The sequence below is a fragment of the Dendrobium catenatum genome, unplaced genomic scaffold (genome assembly GCF_001605985.2).
Source record: "Dendrobium catenatum unplaced genomic scaffold, ASM160598v2 fragScaff_scaffold_1061, whole genome shotgun sequence".
Classification (NCBI taxonomy): Eukaryota; Viridiplantae; Streptophyta; class Magnoliopsida; order Asparagales; family Orchidaceae; genus Dendrobium; species Dendrobium catenatum.
This window is the reverse complement of record NW_021319523.1, coordinates 2146117-2172111: the sequence shown is the minus strand read 5'-3', so window position 1 is coordinate 2172111 and position 25995 is coordinate 2146117. Positions and strand designations below refer to the sequence as shown.

The 25995-nt window shown below is 36.5% G+C and overlaps 1 protein-coding gene across 7 annotated transcripts in view; it reads left to right on the top strand.

Moving 5' to 3' along the window:
- The window catches only part of LOC110094921 (alpha-1,3/1,6-mannosyltransferase ALG2), a 32737-nt gene extending 10782 nt beyond the window's left edge, over positions 1 to 21955 (top strand). For all 7 annotated transcript variants that reach the window (XM_028698280.1, XM_020820275.2, XM_028698283.1 and 4 more), the window contains 8 exons: positions 3800 to 3916; positions 11419 to 11612; positions 11686 to 11791; positions 11891 to 12038; positions 12161 to 12282; positions 17192 to 17358; positions 19808 to 20148; positions 21700 to 21955. In XM_028698280.1, coding sequence (XP_028554113.1) covers positions 3800 to 3916; positions 11419 to 11612; positions 11686 to 11791; positions 11891 to 12038; positions 12161 to 12282; positions 17192 to 17358; positions 19808 to 20101 — 1148 coding nt within the window. In that variant the 3' untranslated portion in view covers positions 20102 to 20148; positions 21700 to 21955. The remainder of the gene's footprint in view (positions 1 to 3799; positions 3917 to 11418; positions 11613 to 11685; positions 11792 to 11890; positions 12039 to 12160; positions 12283 to 17191; positions 17359 to 19807; positions 20149 to 21699) is intronic.
- Positions 21956 to 25995: the final 4040 nt, after the last annotated feature.

Below are 25995 nucleotides of genomic sequence, written 5' to 3'. Positions count from 1 at the left end.
TAATGGCCTTCATGAGTTCTAAAAGCCATCTTGGGCACATCTTCCTTCCTCATTCGAATATGGTGGTAGCCCGATTTCAAATCTATCTTGCTGAATATCACAGTCCCGCTTAATTCATCGAACAGCTCGTCGATAACGGGTATAGGAAACTTGTCCGGTACAGTCTCCTTGTTGAGTGCTCTGTAATCCACACAAAATCGCTAGCTGCCGTCCTTCTTTTTCACCAATAGAACGGGACTAGAGAAAGGGCTGATGCTGGGTCTGATGATCTCTGCTTCCAGCATTTCTCTAATCAACCGTTCAATTTTGTCTTTCTGGAACTGAGGGTAGTGGTAAGGACGTACACTGATGGGTGAAACCCCATCCCTCAACACAATAGCATGCTCTCGCTCCCTCTGCGGTGGTAACCCCTGAGGCGGCTGAAACACCTCCTGGAACTGCTGAATCAACGGTTGAACAGAGAGGGGTATATCTCCTCCCTCCTCCACTCTTGCTCCCTCCAAACTGTGCAATTCCACCAAATAGCCTCCTCCTTCCCGCTGAATGATCCGGATTAGGGATTTGAGAGAAACCCCAGCCTTGGTCAACCCAGCGTCACCCTGAATCATCCTCCTTCTCCCCCTATCACCAATTCCATTCTCAGTGTCCCCCAATTGATCTTAGTCTCCCCCAATGTACGCAGCCACTTTATCCCTAGGATGACGTCAGTACTCCCCAATTCCAAGGGATGGAAGTCCTCGTTCACCTGGATCCCTTGAATCTTCAGCACCACTCCTCTACAAACTCCTCTACCCATTTTCACCTTTCTTGTGCCCATCATCACCCCATAGCCTCCTGTATCCACTAGCTCCATCCCAAGTGACTCCACAATCTGGGTGGAAATTAAATTATGAGTTGCCCCACTATCGATCAACACCACCACCTCACGGTTAGCTATCTCTCCTCTCACACTTTCATAGTGTGACTCGGAGTGAATCCCACTACAGAGTTCAGAGAGACTTCTGCCACATCTAAGTGCAACTTCTCTTCCTCTTCCACTTCAGAATTGCTCCCACCTTCCTCCTCGTCTTCCTCGTTATCACAAACAAGGAGAACCTGAAGAGTTCGGTCTCTGCACTTATGCCCGGGCATATACTTCTCAACACATTGGAAGCATAACCCCTTTGCTCTCTTTTCCTGCACCTCCTTCTCACTCAACCATTTGAACTGTCCCCCATTTCCCCCTCCACTAGATCGCTCATTGGGCACCTCCCTCTGGTTCCCTGGGACTACCCCTTTGGAGGGTAATATAGCAGTAGTCATCGTGTACGATCCCCCTGAGTAGTTGCCTCGAGCTCCTCTTTCTGATCTCTTCTGATATTCCACCAATTGTGCCAGCTCCATGGCCTTGCCTAAGTTCCTTGGCTCTAGCACTCTGACTGATGTTCGGATCTCCGGTTTAAGCCCCTTCATGAAATTCCCTTCTAGGGCAGACTCAAAAATGTGATCCAATCTGCTTGCAAGGTACTCAAATCTGTCCCGGTAATCGGCCACAGTCCCCTCCTGCGTCAAAGCAAAGAATTGTTCATAGAAGTCTCCTCCCCCATCGGCTCGGAAATGCTCTAATAAACAATCCTTGAACTCTCTCCAGCTCCGGATAGGCTCCCTCCTGTCTCGCCACTGATACCATGCCAACGCCTTCCCTTCCAGACACAATTCTGCCGCCGTCAGCTTCTCATCATCTGTCAACCCACCCGTTGACAGCGAAGTAACGCTCCACCTTATAGATCCAACCATGGCAATCTTCGCCCTCAAAGATGGGCATCTTCAACTTCCTCACCTTTGGATCCCTTCCGTTACCCCGGTATTCTCCATAACCTCCCATTCCTCGAAGATGAGGTGCTCCCCAATTGTCCCGGTCCTCCCTCCAGCATTGGTATCCGAATCCATCGTCATATTCCCCTATTCCCCTTTCAAAATCAGCACCTCGACGCTGAAATTCAGCACATCGACGCTGAAATTCTTCTCTTCTTCCGCCAAAATCTGCACTTTCGTCATATTCCCCTCTTCTACCTTCAAAATCAGCACCTCGACGCTGAAATTCCCCTCTTCTTCCGCTAAAATCAGCACCTCTTCGATCATTTCCCATGCTCATCTCCTCCCTAGAAAGTGGCTCTAGAGGTGGCATGTCGTCTTCTCCCTCAAGGATCTCTACATCCTGATTCCTACTTCCCCTAAGCGGGTTCGGATTTCCTCCTACGCCGTGGTCTCCGGTAGTCTCTCTTGCTTCCGACGCCGTTGGATTAGTCTTCATCTCCAATAATTTCTTCATCATTTCTTCCATGGTCGTGAATTTTCCCTCCAACCTTTCATTGTTGGTGGTGATTTGATTTTGAAAATAAAAAAAATCTTTCCTCCAAATCAGTTTTCAATTGACCGACTTCGCCTTCCAAGATGTCTACCTTCTTCCCGGCCATCGTTCTTCAAACGGATCCCAAAAAATCTTCTTCCGGAAACGAAAACTTGCTGAAATTTCAGAATTTCAGCCGCTGGTGATCCCAAAACGACGCTTTGATACCAATTTGATAGGAAATACTTGAAATCAAGTATTTCCTATGCACTTTTTGAAACAACTCTCCAAGCAAATTGCTGTCCGGCACAGGAAAACAGTGAAAACAGCGGAAAACTGAAGAAAAACTGAGGGAAAACGTAGGAAAACAATTGCAAACGATTGTATTCCACCAGTAGATGCAAACAACAAGCAAGATACAGTTTTCCTTCAATTCGAGAGGAAGGAAAAACTCTCCAAATCTCTAGCCGTAGTCTAGAGCCCAAGAACAAAAATCCTAGATCTCAAATAACATTCAAATTCAAGATAACTCCCAAATCCCCCCTATTCCCCCTAATTAATCATGAAAGGAGGATTACAAATGTCCTAATTACCCTTCTCATTCAAATTCCATGTCCTAATTACCCTTCTCATTTAAAATTTTCCCCCAAAATTGGATTTAATTCCACGTGGGCCCCCCTTGGCTGTTCCCCCCCCCCTGGCCTGGCTTCTGCCGGCTGTAAACTTGGACCGGGCCCTCCTGGGCCGGCGTAACACAGAGCTCTAATGGAAATGTTTTTGTTGACCCATGGATTATTGTCAACAATTTTCCAAATCCTGACTTAATATTACATTGCTAAAGATTTGCAAGTGTGACTATGTCCATGTCATAAGGAAATTACTTGAAGGAATGCTTTTCTATTTTGTTGATTCACTTGAAAAACAGATTTAGATATAGGTGAAATGGTGGAATTTGGAAAGATAGCTGTAATGTGAATAAAAGATTGGATTTTCCACGGAATGTTGTAAGGAAATGTAATTTAATATCATTACAGAGCTTAGATGTTCTTTTCTCAAAGAAAAAACAAAGCTTTTATTTCATTGTTTGTGATGTCTTCATTCACATATATTTTAGGACTGATGCTGTCCTTGCTCTTGGAAGATAGAAATTGTTTGTTGTTATTGTTTTGTTGTTTCCTCCTTTTTCTCAGCTAGCTTGTTTTCTTGAATTATGTAAATGATGATTTTATTAACTAACAATTAGCAAGAAGACTGAGAAAGACGATGCTATTGAGAATCATTTTCTTTCATCTCAACAAATGATATGAGCATATATTGCAGAAAATAAACATATATACAAGTTTAGGAGGAGTTTTCTCTTCGTTTATACAAGATTGCAATGAATCCTTGTGGTCCTCAATTATCCCTTGCAAGCATTGTGATCTCTTGCCTTTTTTCATGCATAAAAAATATAGTTTTTTCTGTATGTAGGTGGGGCTGAAAGATTAATTGTTGATGCAGCTGTTGAACTTGCTTCACATGGGCATAATGTTCATGTTTTCACTGCTCACCATGACAAAAGCCGTTGCTTTGAGGAAACCATGTCTGGTGAGGTGTTTAATTTTTTTTTTGTTTTTGTATTGAAAATGGATAATGAACAATTCTGGATTTTTGTTCTTCTTGTTCATAGCTTTCCCCACACAGTCTCAAGCACCGCTACTCTTTCTCGAGAAGAATGTTGTGATTGCTTACTACTTCCCATTACTTGATCCTTTGATTCTTAGACAAATATTAAGGGGCATTTGCTTTGAAAATGGATTTGAAAAAAAAATCTTTTCAATAGAAAACGTAAGTAGAGTTGGTCATGCTATGATGTCAAAATTCTCAGATATGCTTATTTATTTATAATAGGAGTCTATATTATTTATTATTATAATATTTTCCTGATATTGAGATATTCTTTCATTTCATTTTATTTTTTATTATTTTCTTCTCTTGCTTGTGTATAAGTAGATATTTACTTGTACAGGCGTGTCTTTCCCTATTATATCTCTTTTAACTTGATAATAGTTCTTACGACTCTAAATTTGTCTGCCTAGTTGCCTTTAAATTGTGACTCACATTGCAACATAAATCTGCCCATCCATTTTTTTACTCTAGATTTGACTTTTTCTTAGTTTATAGTCTTTATTGTCAACCACTAAGTCATTTGGTCCATATCTATACACCTCTTCAATCTCCTTAGTTCTTCGGTGGCGTTTGCATTGATGAACTTTGTTCTCAATTAGTCAATGCTCTCTATTAGATCCCTTGCGATGATGCTCTTTGTCAACTCTCGTTATTGATATTTTCTCCATTCAAGGATTTTATTAGTGCCGCCCCTTACATGAATTTTGTTGTTTCGATTCATATTACTCTCTGTGACCAATTGATTAAATTTATTTTGCGACCCTTGCAATGTTTTGGCTACAAAATTTTTTTGATTACATCTTTGATCATTGCTATTTTAAAACTCTAGTTAACTTTTTCTATCTCACATTGAGTTTGTGGAGGAGTATATCTAAATGATCACATGCTCTAATTGCTTTATCGTAAGAATTCATATTATTTATTTTGTTTGATAATTTATAAAAAATGTCGTCTTTTTCATTTTTCTCTTTTGACAAGCTATAAGTATTTAATCACAATTGATTTTAAAGTTATTGTGTAATAATTGATAGTTTATAGATGTAGGGCTTGATTATATTGAAATTAAAGTAGTAATATTTCCGCATGAAGTTTTATGTATAGAGTTATGATGTTTAGCATGGATAGACAAATACCATTTACTATGATTAGAATTCCATCCTTCTCTTTAAAATTATTTTAAGAAATCCATTGGATCTTGATTTATTCATGGATGACACCAGAACCTTACTCATTGGACTGACAAGGTTTCAATCGAATGGCTAGTAAAAATGAACTGAGAGAGAGAGAGAAAGAAATGCCAAAATCTAAAGAGAGAAGCTTTGGGGATTTACTATTTTTTACAAACAATAAAGATGTGACATTGCAAAAATGCCTCTCAACCCCATTTGTGAGGGTCAAGCGACCTATACGAGAAGTTAAACATGAAAATTAATCAAATAACACATGATACATGAGTTTTGTAGCCTAAAATGTATTAGCCAAGGATATATATATATATATATACTCATGAATCACCATGCATATGGACGGATGTTGATGGGTCCCTATCTTGCTATGTGATGATGTTGAAATCACCCACTCGTTGCAAGGAGTTATCATCTTACCAGATAAGAAGTCGTTGACTTGTTGTGTGGAGCCGTGTTATGCTTCTTGATGGAGCAAGAAGAGAAGACACCTTTTGAGTAGGTGCAAACTCCAAGACATAAGAGAAAAATATGAGAGAAAACAAAAATTATTTATTCCATCCAAAAGTTAACAGTCATATGAGAACTATTTATAGACAAAACAGCGAACCAAACCCATTGAGTCATTTATTAGACCGGCTGAGCAAAACTGTAAATAAAAGAAAATTGTATTAAAACATTATTTAGAATACATATAGTACTTGACAGCTTGCTGTCTATTTTTGTGGAGATGTGTTTGTGTCCTTCATTTTTTTCCTCTTCTTTGAAAATCTTTATAATCTTCTTGTTGTCTTTTGATTGTTCTTCCAAGTATTGAATCCAATTATTGCAATATTCCTGCACCGTCTTTGTCCCATTGAATATGTTGTTTCTTAACACTCCCATTATCATGAAAAATAACCTTGTCCTCAGGGTTGAGAGATGGAAAGGAGGTAGCAAGAGCTGGAGATTTTTCCTATGTTTCATCTTCTGGGTTAGTGAGTGTCTATTGCAAGACTACCTGTTTAAGTCTGTAATAGTCTAGTACAATTAGATAATAATGAGTCAATAATATATATGCTAGGATGGAGGGAGGGGGTTTACCATATAAATCCTGGTAAGGAGTCATCTGAATAGCAGTGTGGAATGAAGTGTTGTAATTGAATTCAACCCAACAAAGAAAGATGGACAATAATTGAGTAGTAGAGGTAAAGGCACGCAGATATTCTTTTATGCAATGGTTGAGAATCTCAGTTCGGCCGTTTGTCTGAGGATGATAAGCAGTACTATAATGGAGTGTAGTACCACTTAAAGCAAACAAATGGCACCAAAGGTTACTTAAAAATGCTATCTCAATCAGACACTATTGTTTTAGGAAAATCATGCAAGCAAACTACCATATGAGCAAAGAGATAAGCTATTGGAGAGGCATAATGATTTGTAGGTAGGGGTCCAAAATGAGCATATTTAGAGAGGCGCTCGGTAACGACGAAAATAACAATGTATCCTTTTGATGTTAGAAATTCATTAATGAAATCCATAGATTGGCCGGTGAAGGCCAGTGGTGGGAACCTGTATTCCTCAGAATTCTAGTATTGAAGGCTGGTGGTGGAAACCTGTATTCCTTAGAATTTTGACAATGAAGGTTGGTGATGGGAACCTGTATTCTTCATAATTCCAACAATGAAGGGTGGTGATGGGAAATTGTATTTTTCGGAATTTCGACAATGAAGGCCGGTGGTGGGAATCCGGAGAACCAATAAGTGCTAGATCTTTTAGGGCAGGATAAAGTGCTTTCAATATCTCTATAGCCTCACTGTTGATATCCACGATCGACTCAGTACTTAGGGAAGTAGTGTACTTCACCATATGCATGCTCACCAACTCTTTGATCATTGTAAGCATGTACTGGACCGTAGCAGCGAACTACCTTATCACCAAGAAATCCATCTTCTCCATTGCGCATCGTCTGGGAAACTCTACCTATCAGGACTGTTCCATCAGTGAGCTTTGAATATAGCGAACCGACTATAGTTCAAATTTGACCGGCAAGCTTCACAATGACGATTCTGTCATCGACAACGAAGAAGGCGAGAACGTGGGTTACAAAGTGGCTTTCGTCTGATTTGAGGGATTGATCCTGGTGGCAGAGATCTTGGGAGAGGTCAACTTCTTTTGCTGTTCAGAAGGAGGCTTCAGCCTTCTTGTACATGTCACAGATCTCAGGGTAGCGGATTGTTCAACCGCTTGTTCCTTGTTCGGTTTGGCTCTCGCACATGCACGAGGGCTGGTCGCCTCCCCTTGGGCACGCGTGTATGCAGTTCCTACTCGCTCCCTCTCTTGATCCTATACTTTACTCGGTTCGGCCCCCCCAGGTAGGCATACATGAGAGTTGTACACGGAAGACCGCAAAGGGAAAGCCCTCTCACTTGCTCGGTTGCCCTAGATGCACACAAGAGAGAACATAACGCAAGAACCAGCTCTCCCTCTCTCACGCTTTCATTTTTGAAGAGATAAATGCCTTGCTATGATACCATATTAAATTTAGATACTTGGAGAGGGAAAAAGCTTCTTAATTTCATCATACAAAACTATCCCTATTTATAGATCTATACAAGATATCTTAATAAAGAAACAAATACATACAGAATCACACATAATTGTCCTAATATAATTCTTCCTAAATCAGCCACCAAAATATGGAAGAATATCAGCGTGATCCACGTGAGCCTCCCACGGATTCCCATCTTGGCCATGGGATCAAGTGTCAAGGGTAGGGGTGTAAGTGAGCCGAGTCGGCTCGTGAGCCGGCTCGAACTCGACTCGATAATGAGCTTGTGAGCCGAGCTTATCGAGCCGCGAGCTCGAGCTCGAGCTTAAACTCGAGCTCGTTTGTTAAACGAGCTCGAGTTCGAGCTCGATGACAGCTCGGCTCGAAGCTCGCGAGCCAAGCTCGATTGGCCAAAGGCGTGATTTCAAGCGGGCGGGATTTCCAGGAAGGCGGGATTTCCAGCGGGGGATTTCCAAAAATTAAAATGGTCAAACCGGCAATTCCTAAAAAAATGAAAAAAAAAAATACCATTTCGGTATTTCTTAACATAAAAAATATATATAATGTTAATTTTATTTATCAAACCAATGAAAAAGCCTGACATGCAGCTGCTCTTATTTTTTTGGGAAGATGAAAAGCTGCTGCTTCTTTTGGTTTTTTTCAAAACTCATTAATTATCTCAGCTCACTCTTATCCCCATAAGAAAAAAAAGTATATTTTATTTTTAATGCTCAACGCCTAAATCTTCTTCTCCAATGGCAAGCTTGACGCGGTCGTGGATGACGCGGACGAGGAAGACGACTCGCTGGAAGGAAGACGACTCGCTCGAAGGTTGTCCGGACTGCCGAGGCTCGCGAGCCGGCTCGAACTCGTTAACGGTGGAACGAGCTCGAGTTCGAGCTCACCTTTCGAGCTCGACTCGAGCTCGAGCTCGAGTTCGAGCTCGCTTTCTGACTGACGAGCCGAGCTCGATAGCGTCAAAACTCGACTCGACTCGAGTCGTTTACACCCCTAGTCAAGGGACGACTGAGATTTAACAAATATTGGCATGATCCAGGTGAGCCTCCCACGGATTCTCATCTTGGTTGAAGGATCAAGTGTCGAGGGACGACTGGGATTTAATAGTTTTAAGATTATTTATCTAAATTTTTATTAATATGATCATTGTTATAATTACTTGTAATGATAATTTTACTTAATATTTATTTTAAAACAAATTAATTTTGTTCTTTAAAATTTATAAATTTTAAATTTATCCACATGCAATTATATAAGTATAAATAAATGCATAACTTTACATTTTACGGTTCTAGAATTTCAATATATGGAATTTAAAAGAAATAAAAAAATTTCATTAATTAACAGCAATATAATTTTGTAATTAATATTCTTTAATTACATAATAAGATTTTCTATTCAATATTGCATGATTATGATTGAAATCATAAAATCAAATTAAATAAAATGAAAGATTAAGATTTAATATGGGGAAAATTCTAAGCCACATTTCAGCCCACTAGTGGGTTTGGTTTGGCCTTTTGCTTGCTATAAGTAGGGATTAAGGGGGGATTTCTAGGGTTATGCAAGATTTGAGTTTTCTCTTAGCCTCCTTAGTTTCTTTCTCTTGTTTTTTCTAGGGTTTGTAGTGGGAGACCTTGTCCTTCTCGAAGTGGACAAATTGTATCTTGTTTCTCTTGGATTTTGAATGCAAATGTTCTTGTTCTTCCTCTCATCCCTCTTGTGTTGATTTTTTCTTGGATTTGGAGGAGAAATTTCATCTTGAAGGAAAATTAGGGCAAACCCTAATTTGTGAAACCTAAGGCGTATCACACTCCCATTGTCATGAAAAATAACCTTGTCCTCAGGGTTGAGAGATGGAAAGGAGGTAGCAAGAGCTGGAGATTTTTCCTATGTTTCATCTTTTGGGTTAGTGAGTGTCTATTGCAAGACTACCTGTTTAAGTCTGTAATAGTCTAATACAATTAGATAATAATGAGTCAATAATATATATGCTAGGATGGAGGGAGAGGGTTTACCATATAAAGCCTGGTAAGGAGTCATCTGATAGCAGTGTGGAATGAAGTGTTGTAACTGAATTCAACCCAACAAAGAAAGATGGACAATAATTGAATAGTAGAGGTAAAGGCACGCAGATATTGTTCTATGCAATGGTTGAGAATCTCAGTTTGGCCGTTTGTCTGAGGATGATAAGCAGTACTATAATGGAGTGTAGTACTGGACCGTAGCAACGAACTACCTTATCACCAAGAAATCCATCTTCTCCATTGCGCATCGTCTGGGAAACTCCACCTATCAGGACTGTTCCATCAGTGAGCTTCGAATATAGCGAACCGACTTTAGTTCAAATTTGACCGGCAAGGTTCACAATGACGATTATGTCTTCGACAACGAAGAAGGCGAGAACGTGGGTTACAAAGTGGCGTTCGTCTGATTTGAGGGATTGATCTTGGTGGCAGAGATCTTGGGAGAGTTCAACTTCTTCTGCTGTTCAGAAGGAGGCTTCAACTTTCTTGTACATCTCACAGATCTGAGGGTAGCGGATCGTTCCTTGTTCGGTTTGGCTCTCGCACACGCACGAGGGCTGGTCGCCTCCCCTCGGGCACGCGTGTATGCAGTTCCTACTCGCTCCCCCTCTTGATCCTATACTTCACTCAGTTCGGCCCCCCAGGTAGGCATACATGAGAGTCGTATACGGAAGACCGCAAAGGGGAAGCCCTCTCACTTGCTCGGTTGCCCTGGATGCACACAAGAGAGAACAGAACGCAAGAACCAGCTCTCCCTCTCTCACGCTTTCATTTTTGAAGAAGATATAAATGCCTTGCTATGATACCATATTAAATTTAGATACTTGGAGAGGGAAAAAGCTGCTTAATTTCATCATACAAAACTATCCTTATTTATAGATCTATATAAGATATCTTAATAAAGAAACAAATACATACAGAATCACACATAATTGTCCTAATATAATTCTTCCTAAATCAGCCACCAAAATATGGAAGAATATCAGCGTGATCCACATGAGCCTCCCACGGATTCCCATCTTGGCCATGGGATCAAGTGTCAAGGGACGACTGAGATTTAACAAATATTGGCATGATCTAGGTGAGCCTCCCACGGATTCTCATCTTGGTTGAAGGATCAAGTGTCAAGGGACGACTGAGATTTAATAGTTTTAAGATTATTTATCTAAATTTTTATTAATATGATCATTGTTATAATTACTTGTAATGATAATTTTACTAAATATTTCTTTTAAAACAAATTAATTTTGTTCTTTAAAATTTTATAAATTTTAAATTTATCCACATGCAATTATATAAGTATAAATAAATGCATAACGTTACATTTTACAGTTCTAGAATTTCAATATATGGAATTTAAAGGAAATAAAAAAATTTCATTAATTAACAGCAATATAATTTTGTAATTATTATTCTTTAATTACATATTAAGATTTTCTATTCAATATTGCATGATTATGATTGAAATCATAAAATCAAATTAAATAAAATGAAAGATTAAGATTTAATATCGGGAAAATTCTACGCCACATTTATTATAGTAGCATAAGTTTTCTTTCATTCTACACTTGCTCTTGCACTTTGTTATGAAGTTGAATGTCTCAACATTTTTCCTTCTATAGTTAATGCTGCGACTTATTTCCATGGTTTCTTCTTGTTCAGGAAAATTTCAGGTGGCAGTATATGGCAGTTTCCTGCCTCGCCATCTTTTCTACCGGTTTCATGCGGTCTGTGCTTATATTCGATGCATTTTTGTTACCCTTTGTGTGCTTTTCATGTGGCCATCATTCGACATTATACTGGCAGACCAAGTTTCTGTTGTTGTTCCTTTGTTGAAATTGAAAAGGCCGGGAAAAGTAAATTCTCTACCTACTTGATTTGAAAACATTCTTATCTGTGATATTTAGTTTAATATAGTTTGTTTCTTAGGTAATATTCTACTGCCATTTTCCAGATTTGTTACTTGCTCAACATACCACATGGCTTAGAAGGATGTACCGCAAACCAATCGACCTGCTTGAAGAGAAGACTACTGGTTTGCTTTATTTCATTTAGCTTTGATTTGTTCACGTGCCCCAGTGTTTATTTTGCATTCCCATTGATAAGTTCCCTGGCTAATTAAAGGTACTTGCAGGTATGGCGAATTTGATTCTTGTTAATAGTAGATTTACTAAATCTACATTTGCCACTACTTTCAGAGGCCTTCATTCGAGAGGAATAGAACCAGCTGTTCTTTATCCTGCAGTTAATGTGTCACAATTCAGTGAACAATGCAGCTATAAGTAACTAACATGGCTTTATTTCTCTCTAGTAGCTTGTAGCATTCAATGTCAGAACATTGCAAAATCTTTATTTGTCGATATCATATGCTAGATTCTTATCATCATTATTACTTTTATTGCAGGCCCAATTTTCTTTCAATTAACCGTTTTGAAAGGAAAAAAAACCTGCAGTTGGCAATTTCAGCGTTCGCATTGCTATCTTATTCTGGTACTAATTCATATGGGGCAACTTTGACAATTGCTGGTATGTTTGGAAAATTAGTTAAAATCTAAGCATCTGATAAAATGTTTTCGGCATGATAAAGCTATACTGTTACGTTTAAGGCCAAAAGAGAGAAATCTGAGGCCTAACTAGAGTGTCACATGGAATTACTGAATAGGGGATCAGTAGATTTTTGAAATTAAATGGCACCTATCTATGACCTTTGTTAAGTAGTAAAATCGACAAAATACAAAGTGGAATACTGGATTTGGCAAGAAATTTACTGCCAATATGTTGATTGAGCTTTCATTTTGTTGTAAATTACATCATCTTAGGTGGCATAGAGATAGGATTTAAATGCTGCTCATTCTAAGTATTAAGTGACGATATGTGTTGCTGTTTTATAGAACCTTGTTTGAAGCCCATATTAACCCTGGCATATAGATTTTATTGGCCGACCCAAATGTTTGTGACATGGCAAAATGATGATGGAAAACATTATTCTTTTTAGTCTTGATTTATTTGCTTGGGATTACAGAGAGTAGCTATTATATTTACTATTGTTGAAATGTAAAAAGTAGCTGTATTTGTGTTTAATGTTTTTGGCTTTCATTAGAGTTGAGATTTTTTTTTTGTATGGATATATTTTTCTTTTGCTTGCTTGCCAAAAGACAATACTATAATTTTTTTCTTATGTTTCTCTCTTTTTCTTGCAAATGCCTCTTCGCGCTCCCTTCTCTTTGTTGCATGCAAGTTGATGTGTTTACTTTTATTGTCACCATTGACGAGAAACACTATTTGTGACTCCCTCGTGAGTAGATCCTTTACCTATGATCTCTTGTTTACAAACTTCACCTTCCTATGCGTCACGACCCGGCCTGGTGAGCTCGTGTAGACGAGGCGGGAACGGAATCGGACATTCAGAACATAAACCTTTCTTAAAACATGCATTGAATTAATCTAAAATAATCCACAAGAAATTAAAAGTGCCTCTAAATTTTTTTTCCTAATATATAATAAACATTTCATTTACAAACTTAACCTTCCTACGTGTCACGACCCTGCCTGGTGAGCTCTTGTAGACGAGGCGGGAACGGAATCGGACGTTCAGAACATAAACCTTTCTTAAAACATGCATTGAATTAATCTAAAATACTCCACAAGAAACTAAAAGCGCCTCTAAAAGTTTTTCCTAATATATGATAAACACTTCATATCATTTAACATGTACAAAGGTGGTTACAAAACTTAACATTCATGCTAAACCATCCAAAAAGGTGTAAACTACTACTAAGAAAAACATAAAAAGAAATGTCAGCTGGTCCTCTACGACTGTAGGTGAACTAAGGGTGGTCAGCCATTCTTTGCAGCTGGTTCTCTTGAAAAGTATTCTAACACTAGGGAGTAAGCTAACGCTCAATAGGTAAACTCTAACCTTAACATTTTCACATGCCTTTAATAAAAGAAGATTTACATATATGCTAGATGTGAAAAATCTCGATTTATTTTATACACATGCTAGTTTTCATGTCTTATGAATGTTAGATGCCTTATGTATATCATGTGTCTTATGTATGTCATATGACATATGCATGCCATGTGCCTTATGGATGTCATAGCTTATATATGTCATATCTTATGTATGTCATATGCTTACTCATGTTTTATTTTATACAACCATACCGGAGTACCAGGAGTGTACTTATCAGGTACACAAACATCTTTTTGGCCTTTCATTTCTTTTCCTCTTTTGCCCCAAAGGGCCATATTGTTCCGTATTGCTCATAAGAGTCATATTTGTACATTTGCACTGTATTTGGTACTCTGTCTTTAACATGCACAATCATTTACATAATCTTTTCATAGAGATATATGTATGTAATGTAGCCTTTTTATAACAACCATTTGTCTTGAGCATGAAGTAAGTGCATGAAAGAAAATTCTATGAAATGCTTAGAGTTTTAAACATCAACTATGCATTTGCTATGTATCAAATCAACTAAAGATATGTATTTGCTATGTATCAAATCAACTAAAAATATATATATTTGTTATGTATCAAATCAATTAAAGATATGTATTTGCTATATATCAAATCAACTAAAGAATAAAACATAAATGAGCAAGAATATGTAGAGTAAGAGATACGTACCTCAATTACCCTTTGAAAGCCTTCACTTCACCAACCTCTCCTTATTCTTTTCAAAATCTAAGGGAAACATTATAACATAAGTCTCTTATGTAAATTTAAACCACTATATCACACAAACCCTACACATTCCATAGCTAAGTACTCCCCTTAAGCTCATTATACTCCTCCTATCCATATCCTCAAAGGTAAAAGGGGTATAACAATAACAACAACAACAACAACATAAGATAGCATTTATACATCATCAACCCGATACAATTCATGATTTTAAATAAATTATTTTTGGATTAAAATTATATAAAAATATATATTTTTTTTCTTTCCAAATTCTCATTTTTTCTTCATTAGAGATTTCCCAAGTCTCTTAGAAATGAATTTGGTTATCTCAAAGCTTACAAATTGAAAATTTGGAAAGCCCTAAAGTGAAAACTCCAAAATTTCTTAAGGAAAACTTTGGATTTTAAGGTAATTATGCTTCTAAATCCTTCCTAACATCATTCTTAGAACAAAATAAAATTTTCACCAAATCCTAAATTTTTTAACCTACAATTTTCTTCATAAAAATTCATTTTTCTTACTTTAGAGTATGCACACATACAAGCCCTAACACTTTCCTATGAAATCCCCATCAAATAAGCTAAAACCCTAATTTGAAACCTAAAAAAAATTAGGGAAACACATAAATTCTTTACATGAAAACATTCCCTCAACTTCATATACTCTCTTCCTTAACAAACTTCAAAAATTTCAAAAACCCTAAAAATTTCTCCAAGCAAAATCTCTTGAAAGAGGGAAGTTTCTTGCATGAAAAACTTACCTCTCTTCTTCCCTAAGCCTTCCCTTTGATTTTCTTCCAAAAGCTCGCCGGAAAATAGCCGCCGCCGCCGGATTCCGTGCGTCCCCCGACGGTCTCCCCCTCTCTCCCGTCCGCTCCTCTCTTTCGGCCGAAGGAAAGAACAAGGGACCGATTCAATCGGTCCCTATGTGAAATGAGAGAGTTAAGGGAAAATTAAGGGATCAATTACGCATGTGCCCCTCATTCCCTTCTCTTTTATCTCATGAGGGGTAAAAATGGAAGAAAGGGTAAAAGTTTACTTAAACCATCTTCGACAAATTTTAATTCTCAAACCGAGCGAAATTTGATATATGTTCTTTATACCATTTTGATCGAAATTTCGTATACAATTTAATAAAATTTATTTCATCGAATTCCGACGACTTTGAAATTTTGCTTAAATTTGTCGCGGCGCATCGAAATGCGTGCGGCGCATTCGAACAACATTTTCGGGTTTTACACTACGGGCGACACCTCCACTTGCGCCGCCTCCTTGCTAGCAAAAAATCCCTAACATTGGCATTATCCTGCTCATGATTTCACGGGCCACAAACTGATGCTCATCAGAAGCTTTGATAAATCTAGCAACTCTCAACTCCTTTTTTTAAATGCTGACCAACTCCTTTAATACTACAAAATGTTTAGTTCCTTAGAGAGTTCTCAATTATCAAAACCATTTCCTTATCTAGAGAGAAACAAAACAAACTTACAACCATATATCTTAAAATCGACACAAAAACTAAGGCACATTATTTGCCCCCCCCCCCGCGCCTACATCAAGATGTTTGCACTATCTCTCTATGACCTGGAAACTATCTTCATAAACTTAGTTTGAATGATTCTACACAATTGTTCAGGAGTTCTGATATCATTCATAGCGTGGAATATCAGTCTATTTTTTATTGTCATATTTCTCTTGATTGGTGTATCTATTTTTTATTGTCATATATATATAATCTAGTTATTACGTAATGTATTTATCAGTTAAAACCACTCCTCTTTATTCATCTTGAAACAAAGATTTGGCAAGATTTAGGCAAAAATGAGTATTCTCTAGGGTTTGATTTAGCTGAATAGAGTTTTGGTGTTGTTGAGTTTCAAAGAAATTATGTGTTAGATATTTTTTTGGAGACAAGCATGTTGGATTATATGGATTTGAATGTTAAACTTGTACTTGATTTTGGGGAGCCTTTATCCAATCCAGATGGATAAGGAAGAATTGTTAAGAAATTGAATTGTCTTACAATTATTTATTTGAATGTTTCATTTTCTAAAACTGTAGTAGTATCTACAATGTTCATGCGACAGTCTTTGGAATGTTGTCATTTGCATCCTTCAATATAGTAAAGGAACATCAGGCTTAAACCACATTATAGAAGCTAGGCACATGATCTATATAGAGTGTTTGAATTATAAATAATAGCTGTAGTTTTATATTTTTTTATTTATTGTTTTGTGTTGAAAATGTAAAAGGTAGCTGTGGTTGCATTTAATGTTTTCAGCAGTCATTAAGTTGTTGAGATTCTGTTTGTACACAGTTCTTTGATTCTTTCTTGTCATTGGCATAAGACATCATAACATTTTTTTCCCCATCTCTTCCACTTTTTCTTGAAAAGGTTTGGAGTAGCTCCAGTGGTAGATATGATCAGAAAAAGTCGGCTTAGATGGTTTTGTCGCATAAAACGTCACCTCCTGATGACCCCGTTAGGAGAGTAGGGTGTATTAGATTTGGAATATATTAAGAAAGGTAGAGGTAGACCTAATAAACTTGGTTAGAAAGTATTGGAAGTGACTTTTTTTATTTGATTTAAATGAGAATTTGACCTTTAATAGAACAAAATGGAGAACCATAATTCATATAGTCGATCCCATGTAGCTAGATAAAGGCTTGATGTTATTATTGATGTTGTGTTTTCTTAAATTGAGATGAGTATATTGATATAGAATAACCCTACTTTATTCAGGTGGTTTTGATAAACGTCTGAATGAAAATGTGGAGTACCTAGAAGAGCTTAAACAGTTGGCAGAAGTAAATGGAGTGTCAAATAGGGTCATGTTTGTCACTTCCTGCTCGACACAAGAAAGAAACGCATTACTCTCCCAATGTTTGTGTGTTTTGTACACTCCAGAGGTTAGTTGAGACTTCCTATCCCTTTTTTTCTGCTATGGAAAATGACTCATTCTTTTTAGGAAGCCATCTCTTGGTATTTTTTTATGCAATCAACCAAATATATGTATCAGTATTTTTCCTAAGTATACAATAATTCATCAATTTATTTATGTCATCTAGTGCTTAAATGTCACAAGAAACCTAGTCCTATTTTTTGTTTTTTAAACAATAAGAAGAAATAAACGAACACAAATTTTATTCACGCTATTTTATTCCGTGGAAGCATTATACAGTTTTCATGCCATGAAGGTGGTTCTTTTAGATGGAAGAAAATCTAATAATTAATTCAGCAATCTTAATCGTTTATGAGTTTCCATAACATGCATCATCATTCAATAGTTTTTTTTTGCCCATCTGAAAGTCCATTTGATGGGAAGTTATTATTATGGCATAGGCAATAATTGAATTTAATATATTTGCAATAACTTTGAAGGTCCTAATCAACCAAATTTGTTAGTCCCCACAACATCATTCAATTGTTAAGCACATTCCACTCTATTTGGACCATAACTTCATTGAAATCTAGTAAATTTGGAAAATTATCATATTTTATTTTAAAGGAATTTACATACATAGTACTTAAAATAATCGCATTTATATTTAACAACTAAACTTCACTATTTACATATCATAACACTTTGTTAACAGAGTTAACTATCATGATCAGGATGGTTGGAGATGGAAGATGTGGTGATGTCGATGGATCTGAGATGAGGACGATGACGACATGAAGTTGCAGCTAGATGGATGGAGATTGAAAGTTGTATTTTATATCATAAATTTTTGCAGGATGGTGTCAAGGATGAAGGTGGGGTAGATTCGAGGCTGAGTATTAGGAGCAACATGCTACAAATGGAAGTGGCGGATATTGGAGGTGGCGTTAAGCCAAAAATGATTTTAATGGGATCTAGGGTTTTGTTCTAGGACAAATCTGGGGGACAACAGAGACTGACGATGTGTTTGGTGATGGTGGCAATGGAGATCAACCGTTAAAGAGTGGGATGAGCAGTGCGGTTAGTGTGTGATGGATTATAATGAAAGAGGTGTTTTTGATATATTGAGAGTTATGTATGTAAATAGTAAAATTTAGGTGTTAAATATACAAATGTAAAAATTTTAAGTGCTAGTTATGCAAATCCCCTTTATTTTATTTTTTTAGGGTCATGATATTCCCTTACAATGTGGGATTATAGCAATAGTTAGGTTGTGATATAAAAGTCATTGGTTCAAATCATGGAAACAATGTCTCTATAATGCTGAGTTAAGCCTGTTTACCTTAATCTCTTATGACATTGCGTTGGCGGGAAGCTTCATGCACAAAGTATGCCCCCTTTTTTGATAGTCTTATAGGAAAGTCGACATTGTCACCAGTTGTCGGAACTGTCAAACACTTGATAGTTCCTTACAAATTGCCTTCTTTTCCAATGGTCGGTTAATGTCATTGCTGCTTAAGCTTTCTAAATCATTTATCCTGTAAGCATAGGCAGTCTCTTGAAATCTGCTAGAGACCGACAAGTAATGCGCGTCTCTTTTAAAAGAAACTGAAAAAAACTTAAAATCATTCTAAATTCATCATTCGGAGATTAAATTTCTTACCAAAAACACACACTGAAAGCACACCCCAAATCTTCTACGAAAGATAACAACTGTCGGTATGCATCTCTCCAAAAGAAAATTCCTTGGTGTCTAGCAGCCATGTACCTTGTATCATAGAAACAGCACGAGATTGCCAACCCTGTTACTAGTTTTTGTATATTCATCTGTTTTATCTTTATTGCGAAGCAAAATCATGAAACATCCATTAATTCTTCTAAACCTACTTATCATCATTATTCGTTTGGAGTTGCTTATGCCTTTTTTTTTTTGCCGTCAAAACATTTTGAAGTTACTTTCTCAATTACATTTTCTGCCGCTTTTTCCCAAAGAGCTTTAAAGTTTTTTTGGTGGGGGACATTTAGGGCAATTAAAACAAACTCATACATACATCACATACGCAAGACTCAAACTCAAAATCTCTTGGTTGATAGCCAAAGCTCCCAACCAAGTAACCAACAGATCAAAGTGAGCTGCGTGCAACTTTGAAATAAATTTTGGATAAAATAAAGAAAAATCTGTACATTTTTTCATCCAAATGAAAACCAAAATTAGTTTTAAAATGTCTCAAATGACTCAAACGAAGCGTATAGTCCAACTAGTTGGGCCCATTTTAATGGTCTTCCTTTCCATTTATCATTATTGCCTGCCATATGCGATATTACCTTTATTTTTCCAAAAAAAAAAAAAAAAAACTTTTATACTTTTAGTCATGCTATATTTAGTTTATTATTTTTCCTTAGTTCTCCTTCTGCATTATTTGCATCTACTCTTATTGGCGTCTATAAACCATTTGGTTTCTGTTCAATTTTTGTAGAATGAACATTTCGGTATTGTACCCCTGGAAGCAATGGCTTCACAGAAGCCTGTTATTGCATGCAACAGTGGAGGACCTATGGAGACGGTCAAGAATGAGGTTACAGGTTTTCTGTGTGAACCAACCCCTTCAGAATTCTCAAAGGCCATGGCCAAGCTATTGTCCGACGGTGAGCTTGCTGTAAGGATGGGTAAAGAAGCACGTCTCCATGTCGCAGAAATGTTCTCCACCAAGACATTTGGAGATCAGTTGAACCGTTATGTTCTTGATACTTGCCATCACAGGATTGAGTGACCATTTGGCTGGCTATACACCATTGACTTTTTGCTATAAGAATTCTGGTAAAATAGTTGATTTTAACAGCCATGAAGATCCTTTTCTTTGATTGTTTATGCGATCTTTTTGATATTCCGGTCTTTCCATCTTTCACCTTTTATTGTTTATGCGATCTTTTTGATATACCGTTTGAAGACCAATCAGAATGCGCCACATCCCCCGGTTTCCTGCCGACTACGGTCTCCTGCCGACTACGGTCCTTCAGGCCAAACAAACATGTATATGTAACTCCCACCATGTAATGCAATCTATATGATGTACATTGTTACATCAATCCAAGGCCTTCTCCCAAGGAAGGGCCTCATTTGTAATCGACTGCAAATACTAGTGGATTCATTCAAACTGGGCCAGGCCCGTGGTTTTTCCCCCTTTTTAGGGGTTTCCACGTAAAAACTCTAGTGTCTCTTATGAACGCTACACCCTCTCACTTATCTGCTTGTGTGTTGGATCTTCGTACAACGCTAAGACGCTAAACTTTATAATTCTCTATCGCCGCGAATACTCCAGGACGCAACAATAATATTGCCGGGCGAGTGCTTTATTTGGCATACCCTCATTGACATGCACTCATACAGGAGAAATTATTCTTTGCGGACGTTGAATGCAGTTTATCATTCGGGGACCAACCAGAATGCGTCATGTCAGCAGTGCCGAGCCGGGTACCGAGCGATACCGAGCCGCGGTACTGAGCCGGATACCGAGCAGGAGGTGACGTGGTGCATTCTGGTTGGTCTCTAGATGGCTTTCAACGTCCGCACAGAATAATGCTTCCTCCAACAGGCCCTGACTCCAGCAGTCCGAACATCCACATATTCAATTAAACATAGGAGTGTCACTATTTGACACGACCCGAAAACCCGACTCGAACCCGACCTGAAAATTTCGGGTTAGGGTCAACTCAGACCCGCAATGGGTCGTTTCGGGTTCAACAATTCGACCTGTTTTAAAAATTGGGTCGGATTAATCCTTTAACCCAAAAGTGACCCATTTTGACATGATAACCCGTTTTAACCTGAAAACCGAGATTGACCCATTTTTGACCTGTTATTGATCCGAAAAAGCGGAGTTTGACCCGTTTTTTGACCCAAAAACTAGCAATTTTTTCACGGTCCTGGGTCATTCAGGTCGTGTCGAGTTGACTCAGACCTGAAGCGGGTCGGGTTTGGGTTGACCCGAATAGTGCCGGGTCAATTTCGGATTTGACCTGAACCCAACCCGTGACCGGAAATTGATACCCCTACTTAAACATGTTGAATCTTTTTAGAGCTTGCCTGGGCTCTACTTAAGTTGGACCCAGCTAAACTACACTCAGATTTAGTTCTTCTGGCTCATTTTTAGGAGAAATGTTCCATACATATTATTTGCATGGCTCTACGTTGAGATTATGGAAGTATATACTTTTGTATTCTAATTAAATAGAGTTAACTACGATTGCATAATTGTGCGATCCCATAATTTACACATAGAACTATATAGTCTGCCTGCAATAATTTTTTCATTGTGAATCATTTGCTTCTCATAAGTTTTGTATTTGATCATAAAGGGATGCTTTTCAGGTCCTAATAAAAAGGGAATGAAGAAAGCGATGAAGATCATATCAATGACTCGATGGCTTGATAGCAGTGGTGGATTTCTTTCTGTGAAACTTTGTTTCTCCATTGTTGGTATAAGAAGACCTGCTGCACAGTAATAAATCTGTATTATTTAGATGTGGAATTGACAGAGCTAAGATTTGTTCGACCATCTGACAATTTTGTAGGCTGGAATTTTGGCACTGAAGTTAGTTTATGGCGTCAGTTGGCACTAAGGCTTTATTTGGGGCGGCTCTTTTATGCTTTTTAAAGTAAATTTTTAGTACAAAAATTTCTAATTCAAAAAATTTGTATGCTAAAAAATTGCTTTATAAAATATTGAAAAAGTTGCCTAAAATGAAGTTTAAATTGAGGGTAGAAGCCATGTGTGTTTCTGCCATAACAATTATATTTGTTTTTTTTTTCTTTTATATATTTTAAAAATTATGTATATTGTTAGAGGTTGATGAGAATATCAAATAAAGAGTAAGGTATATTGATTAAAATTTTCTTATCAATGTTTAAATTTTACCAAACTACATAACTTATAACTTGTGAAATGTATCTTTTTTATTAAAAATTTTAAATTAAATTATGTTGAATACAAAGGTTTACATTTTAAATTACTAATATTAAATATACATTTAATTAAGCTCAATTAATTAAGAAAATTAATGTTTAAATTTGAAGAAGGCTTTAAAATTTTATTTATGTTCAAAATCAACTAAGTTTGATAAAAAAATAAATGATTTAATTTGAATAATATAGAATTTTTCTTCTCTCCATTAAATTTATAAATTTTATATTAAGATTTAAATCTCAGTATAGTTAATTTATTATAAATAGATAAAAAGTAATTTATTTCATTTTTAAAATTTAACATAGTAATAAAAAGCAATAATACTTATCCTATTAGTTTAATTAAAATTAAACCATAACAGAAAATCATTAGTAAATTACATCCATTTTAATTACTTAAAAAAGGAATCGTGTATTAGACCAAATCATTAATATTTTTTGTTTTTTTTCTTCACATAATTTGTCACATTCAACACTCAATAAGTACAGTTTATAAATGAAAAACCTATTTTGTTTTCCTTCTCCCCTTACACATTTATCTTAATTAACCTTCAATAATCGCTGATATCAACATTAATTTATGCTCTTAATTTCTTCTTATCTAAAAACTCCTAATCATTAATGGCATGCATGATTGTTTTTCGAATAAAATCAAAGCATAAATTTATGCATTGGAAAAGTTAAAAATGGTTATGGTGATTGATATAAATATGTATAAAAAAAAAGTATTTAATATGCAATATAATAAAATATTTGTCTGTATATGTAAATATTTTTTTCCTGTTAAAAGTTATTGAAAAGGAAAGGTTTTATATTTTACCAGAAAAATATGTAGAACGAGGCTAATTCTGAATCCCAGCCGTGTGATGCACCTTTAATGGCTATGATTGATTCAAATCACCAATTTCATGAAGCTAATTTCAGCAAGCTGAATATTATTATTATTTTTAATTTAGCAAAAAAAGCCATCAGGTTGCATAAGGTGGAGATTATTTTTTAATCCTTATATTTTTTTGGGGTTCTATCATAATCAAATTGCTGGATTAGTGCTTAATTAGGACTAATTTAAAGGCAAGACACTTAAACATTGAAAGTAATAATTTATAATCAAAGAATCAGCACAAGCTGTCCGATCACTATTACCCAACCATTATAATAATTCACCTTTATCTAATTGCCATTTGATTGTGGTCACTCGTCCATCGTTGTTCAACCAGCATCTTCCAATCATCATCATCTGATTATCGTACTTCGACCACCTTAGTTCTATTCCCAACACTTGGCTGACATCACCTGTTTGCTCGCTTAGCTACTTCTCCATCAACCTCTGTTATAACTTATAAGTACCTGAGATGAAATCTAAGTTCACTATATTGTAATCCCATAATCTTTAATTACAGAATAGAACGTATATTTGTCGTTTTAATTATATAGTAGATTATTTCATCTGAATTAGGTCCTGCATTTTAGTCTATTCGAGCTGAAATTGATAGTAGGAAGACAAAGATCTTCAACCAATGCTCTATTTTTAAAATCCAATATTATTTAAAATTGGATATGATCAAAGCTTGTAATTTTGTTAGATGTATTTACCTTTATTGCCACGCTAACTATCCTAAAAGTAAAATTGAAGCCATTAGGGATGTCATGAAATGTTAATATGGATGAGTCAAACTTTGAAATTAATATAAATATGAAAAATTAAAATTATACTCATATGGTAAATAATTTAGGGGCTGTTTGGTAAATAAAGTATTTCAAATGCAGAGGCTTTTAAATATTGATGTTTGGTTGGATGAAAAATAAATACATAATAATGTAAACTAAATGTAGTGCACATCAATTTAGTTTATTTTTTAGGTAAACGAAACTCGCCCTATTTTGAGCAAGACTTGTTTACACCACAAGCAAACTCTCTTGATCTCAGCCAACACTCGCCACCCAACATTGTCGTCGGTCGCTATCACCCACCGCCAGTCGCTGTTACACACTGCCGACTGCCGGCCTACGCCACCATCGCTGATCACTACCGCCATCAGCAACCATCGTTGGACTTTACACTGCATTTAAACTTTTACTTTAAGCCGAACAAAAAAAGTATTCACCATCATTTATATTCAATCATCTAATTAACTCTAAAGTATTCATTTTACGCGACATTTCTCTTATAGCCAACCAAAATTTAGTAATAATATCACGAGTTTTTTTATCTTTAATTGAATGACCTGTGGACCCAAACTCTTGCACATAGGCCCCATGATGAGCAATTAGATGAAAGCATTTTTTTTGTTTGAATTTATGACACAAAATACATTAGAACGCACATGAAAAGCATCCAATTTATTTTAATATTAGTATTATATAAATTCAGCTTAATCAGACACAAAGATATAGATTTGAATTGAATATTTTCAAAATTAAATACAATAACTCTAATTTTAGTAAATTTATAGACAAACGGAACGTCACGATGATACAAACCCAATGACAATAAAAGTGATCAATATGGATCTGAATGAGCCTAAATCAAGCGATTAAAGCATAATAGAAAACTTTAACAAACTATTTGGAGGACAAAATAATCTCCAAATCTGACATGTTTTTAGTCAAATCAAACATTTCAATGATGTGAATCGAATGAGCCCAAGATATCTTAATTGTAACATCATCAATGCACCTAAATGTTAAAGAAAAGTCTATGATCCATGAAATCAAAATGGGTCTTCTAATAGAGTGGTATGAATTTTGGCTATATTTACATAGCATGCAACTCTAAAAAATATATAAGATAGCTCAGCGACCCAAAGAATCTCGAAGCTCCACTTAAATATCAAACCACTACTCAATCATTGCACAAACGCTACAGTCAAATCACAACCTTCCTAACATTGTCATACAACTATCACTCAAAAATGATTTTTCGATCACTGTCACTTAACTACAACCCTGTCGCTTGATTGAGGTCTTCTAACCAGTGTCATTTGAATACGATCTTCCTACTAGCATCACCCAACTACAATTCTCCAATCTCTATCATTAGACTATGATTGTTTCACTATCATTATCAGACTACAGTCCTTTAATCACCATTATCCGACTATGTTCCTCCGATTTACAACCCTCTAAGCATTTTTGCCTAGCTTTATTAGGATTCCTTGACGTCGTCACATATCATCGCCAACAACATTAACACATGCCATTGCGTGTATGGTTGATATATACCATCAACAACCGAATTTCTGCCCGGCTGCCGACTAACACCGAACTTTTGCCCAACAGCCGACTAACGCTGGGCTTCTGCCCAACTGGTGACTGACAGCAAACTTTCGCCCGACCGTTAATTAAAGCCAGATTTCCTCCTGATCACCAAACGTTGCCAACTTTCTAATCACCGTTCATAACTGGATTTCAACCCGACGAATGATTATTAGAATATGATCTTTCTTAATTTCAGGGACGAGTTAGTCACTTGTAATCTAATCAAATACTAGTGGAATCATTTCAATCGAGTGCGGCCAGTGTTTTTTTTTCCTTTTCTAGGATTTTTTACGTAAAAATTATGATATTTTTTTTTTCTTCTGTTTATATGCTGGATATCCGTACAATGATGAGTCGAAAATTTCTTACTTGTATGCTGGATATCCGTAATGTCTCATACAACTCATATTTTATCTCTATATTATTGGGATCCTTAGATAAAGC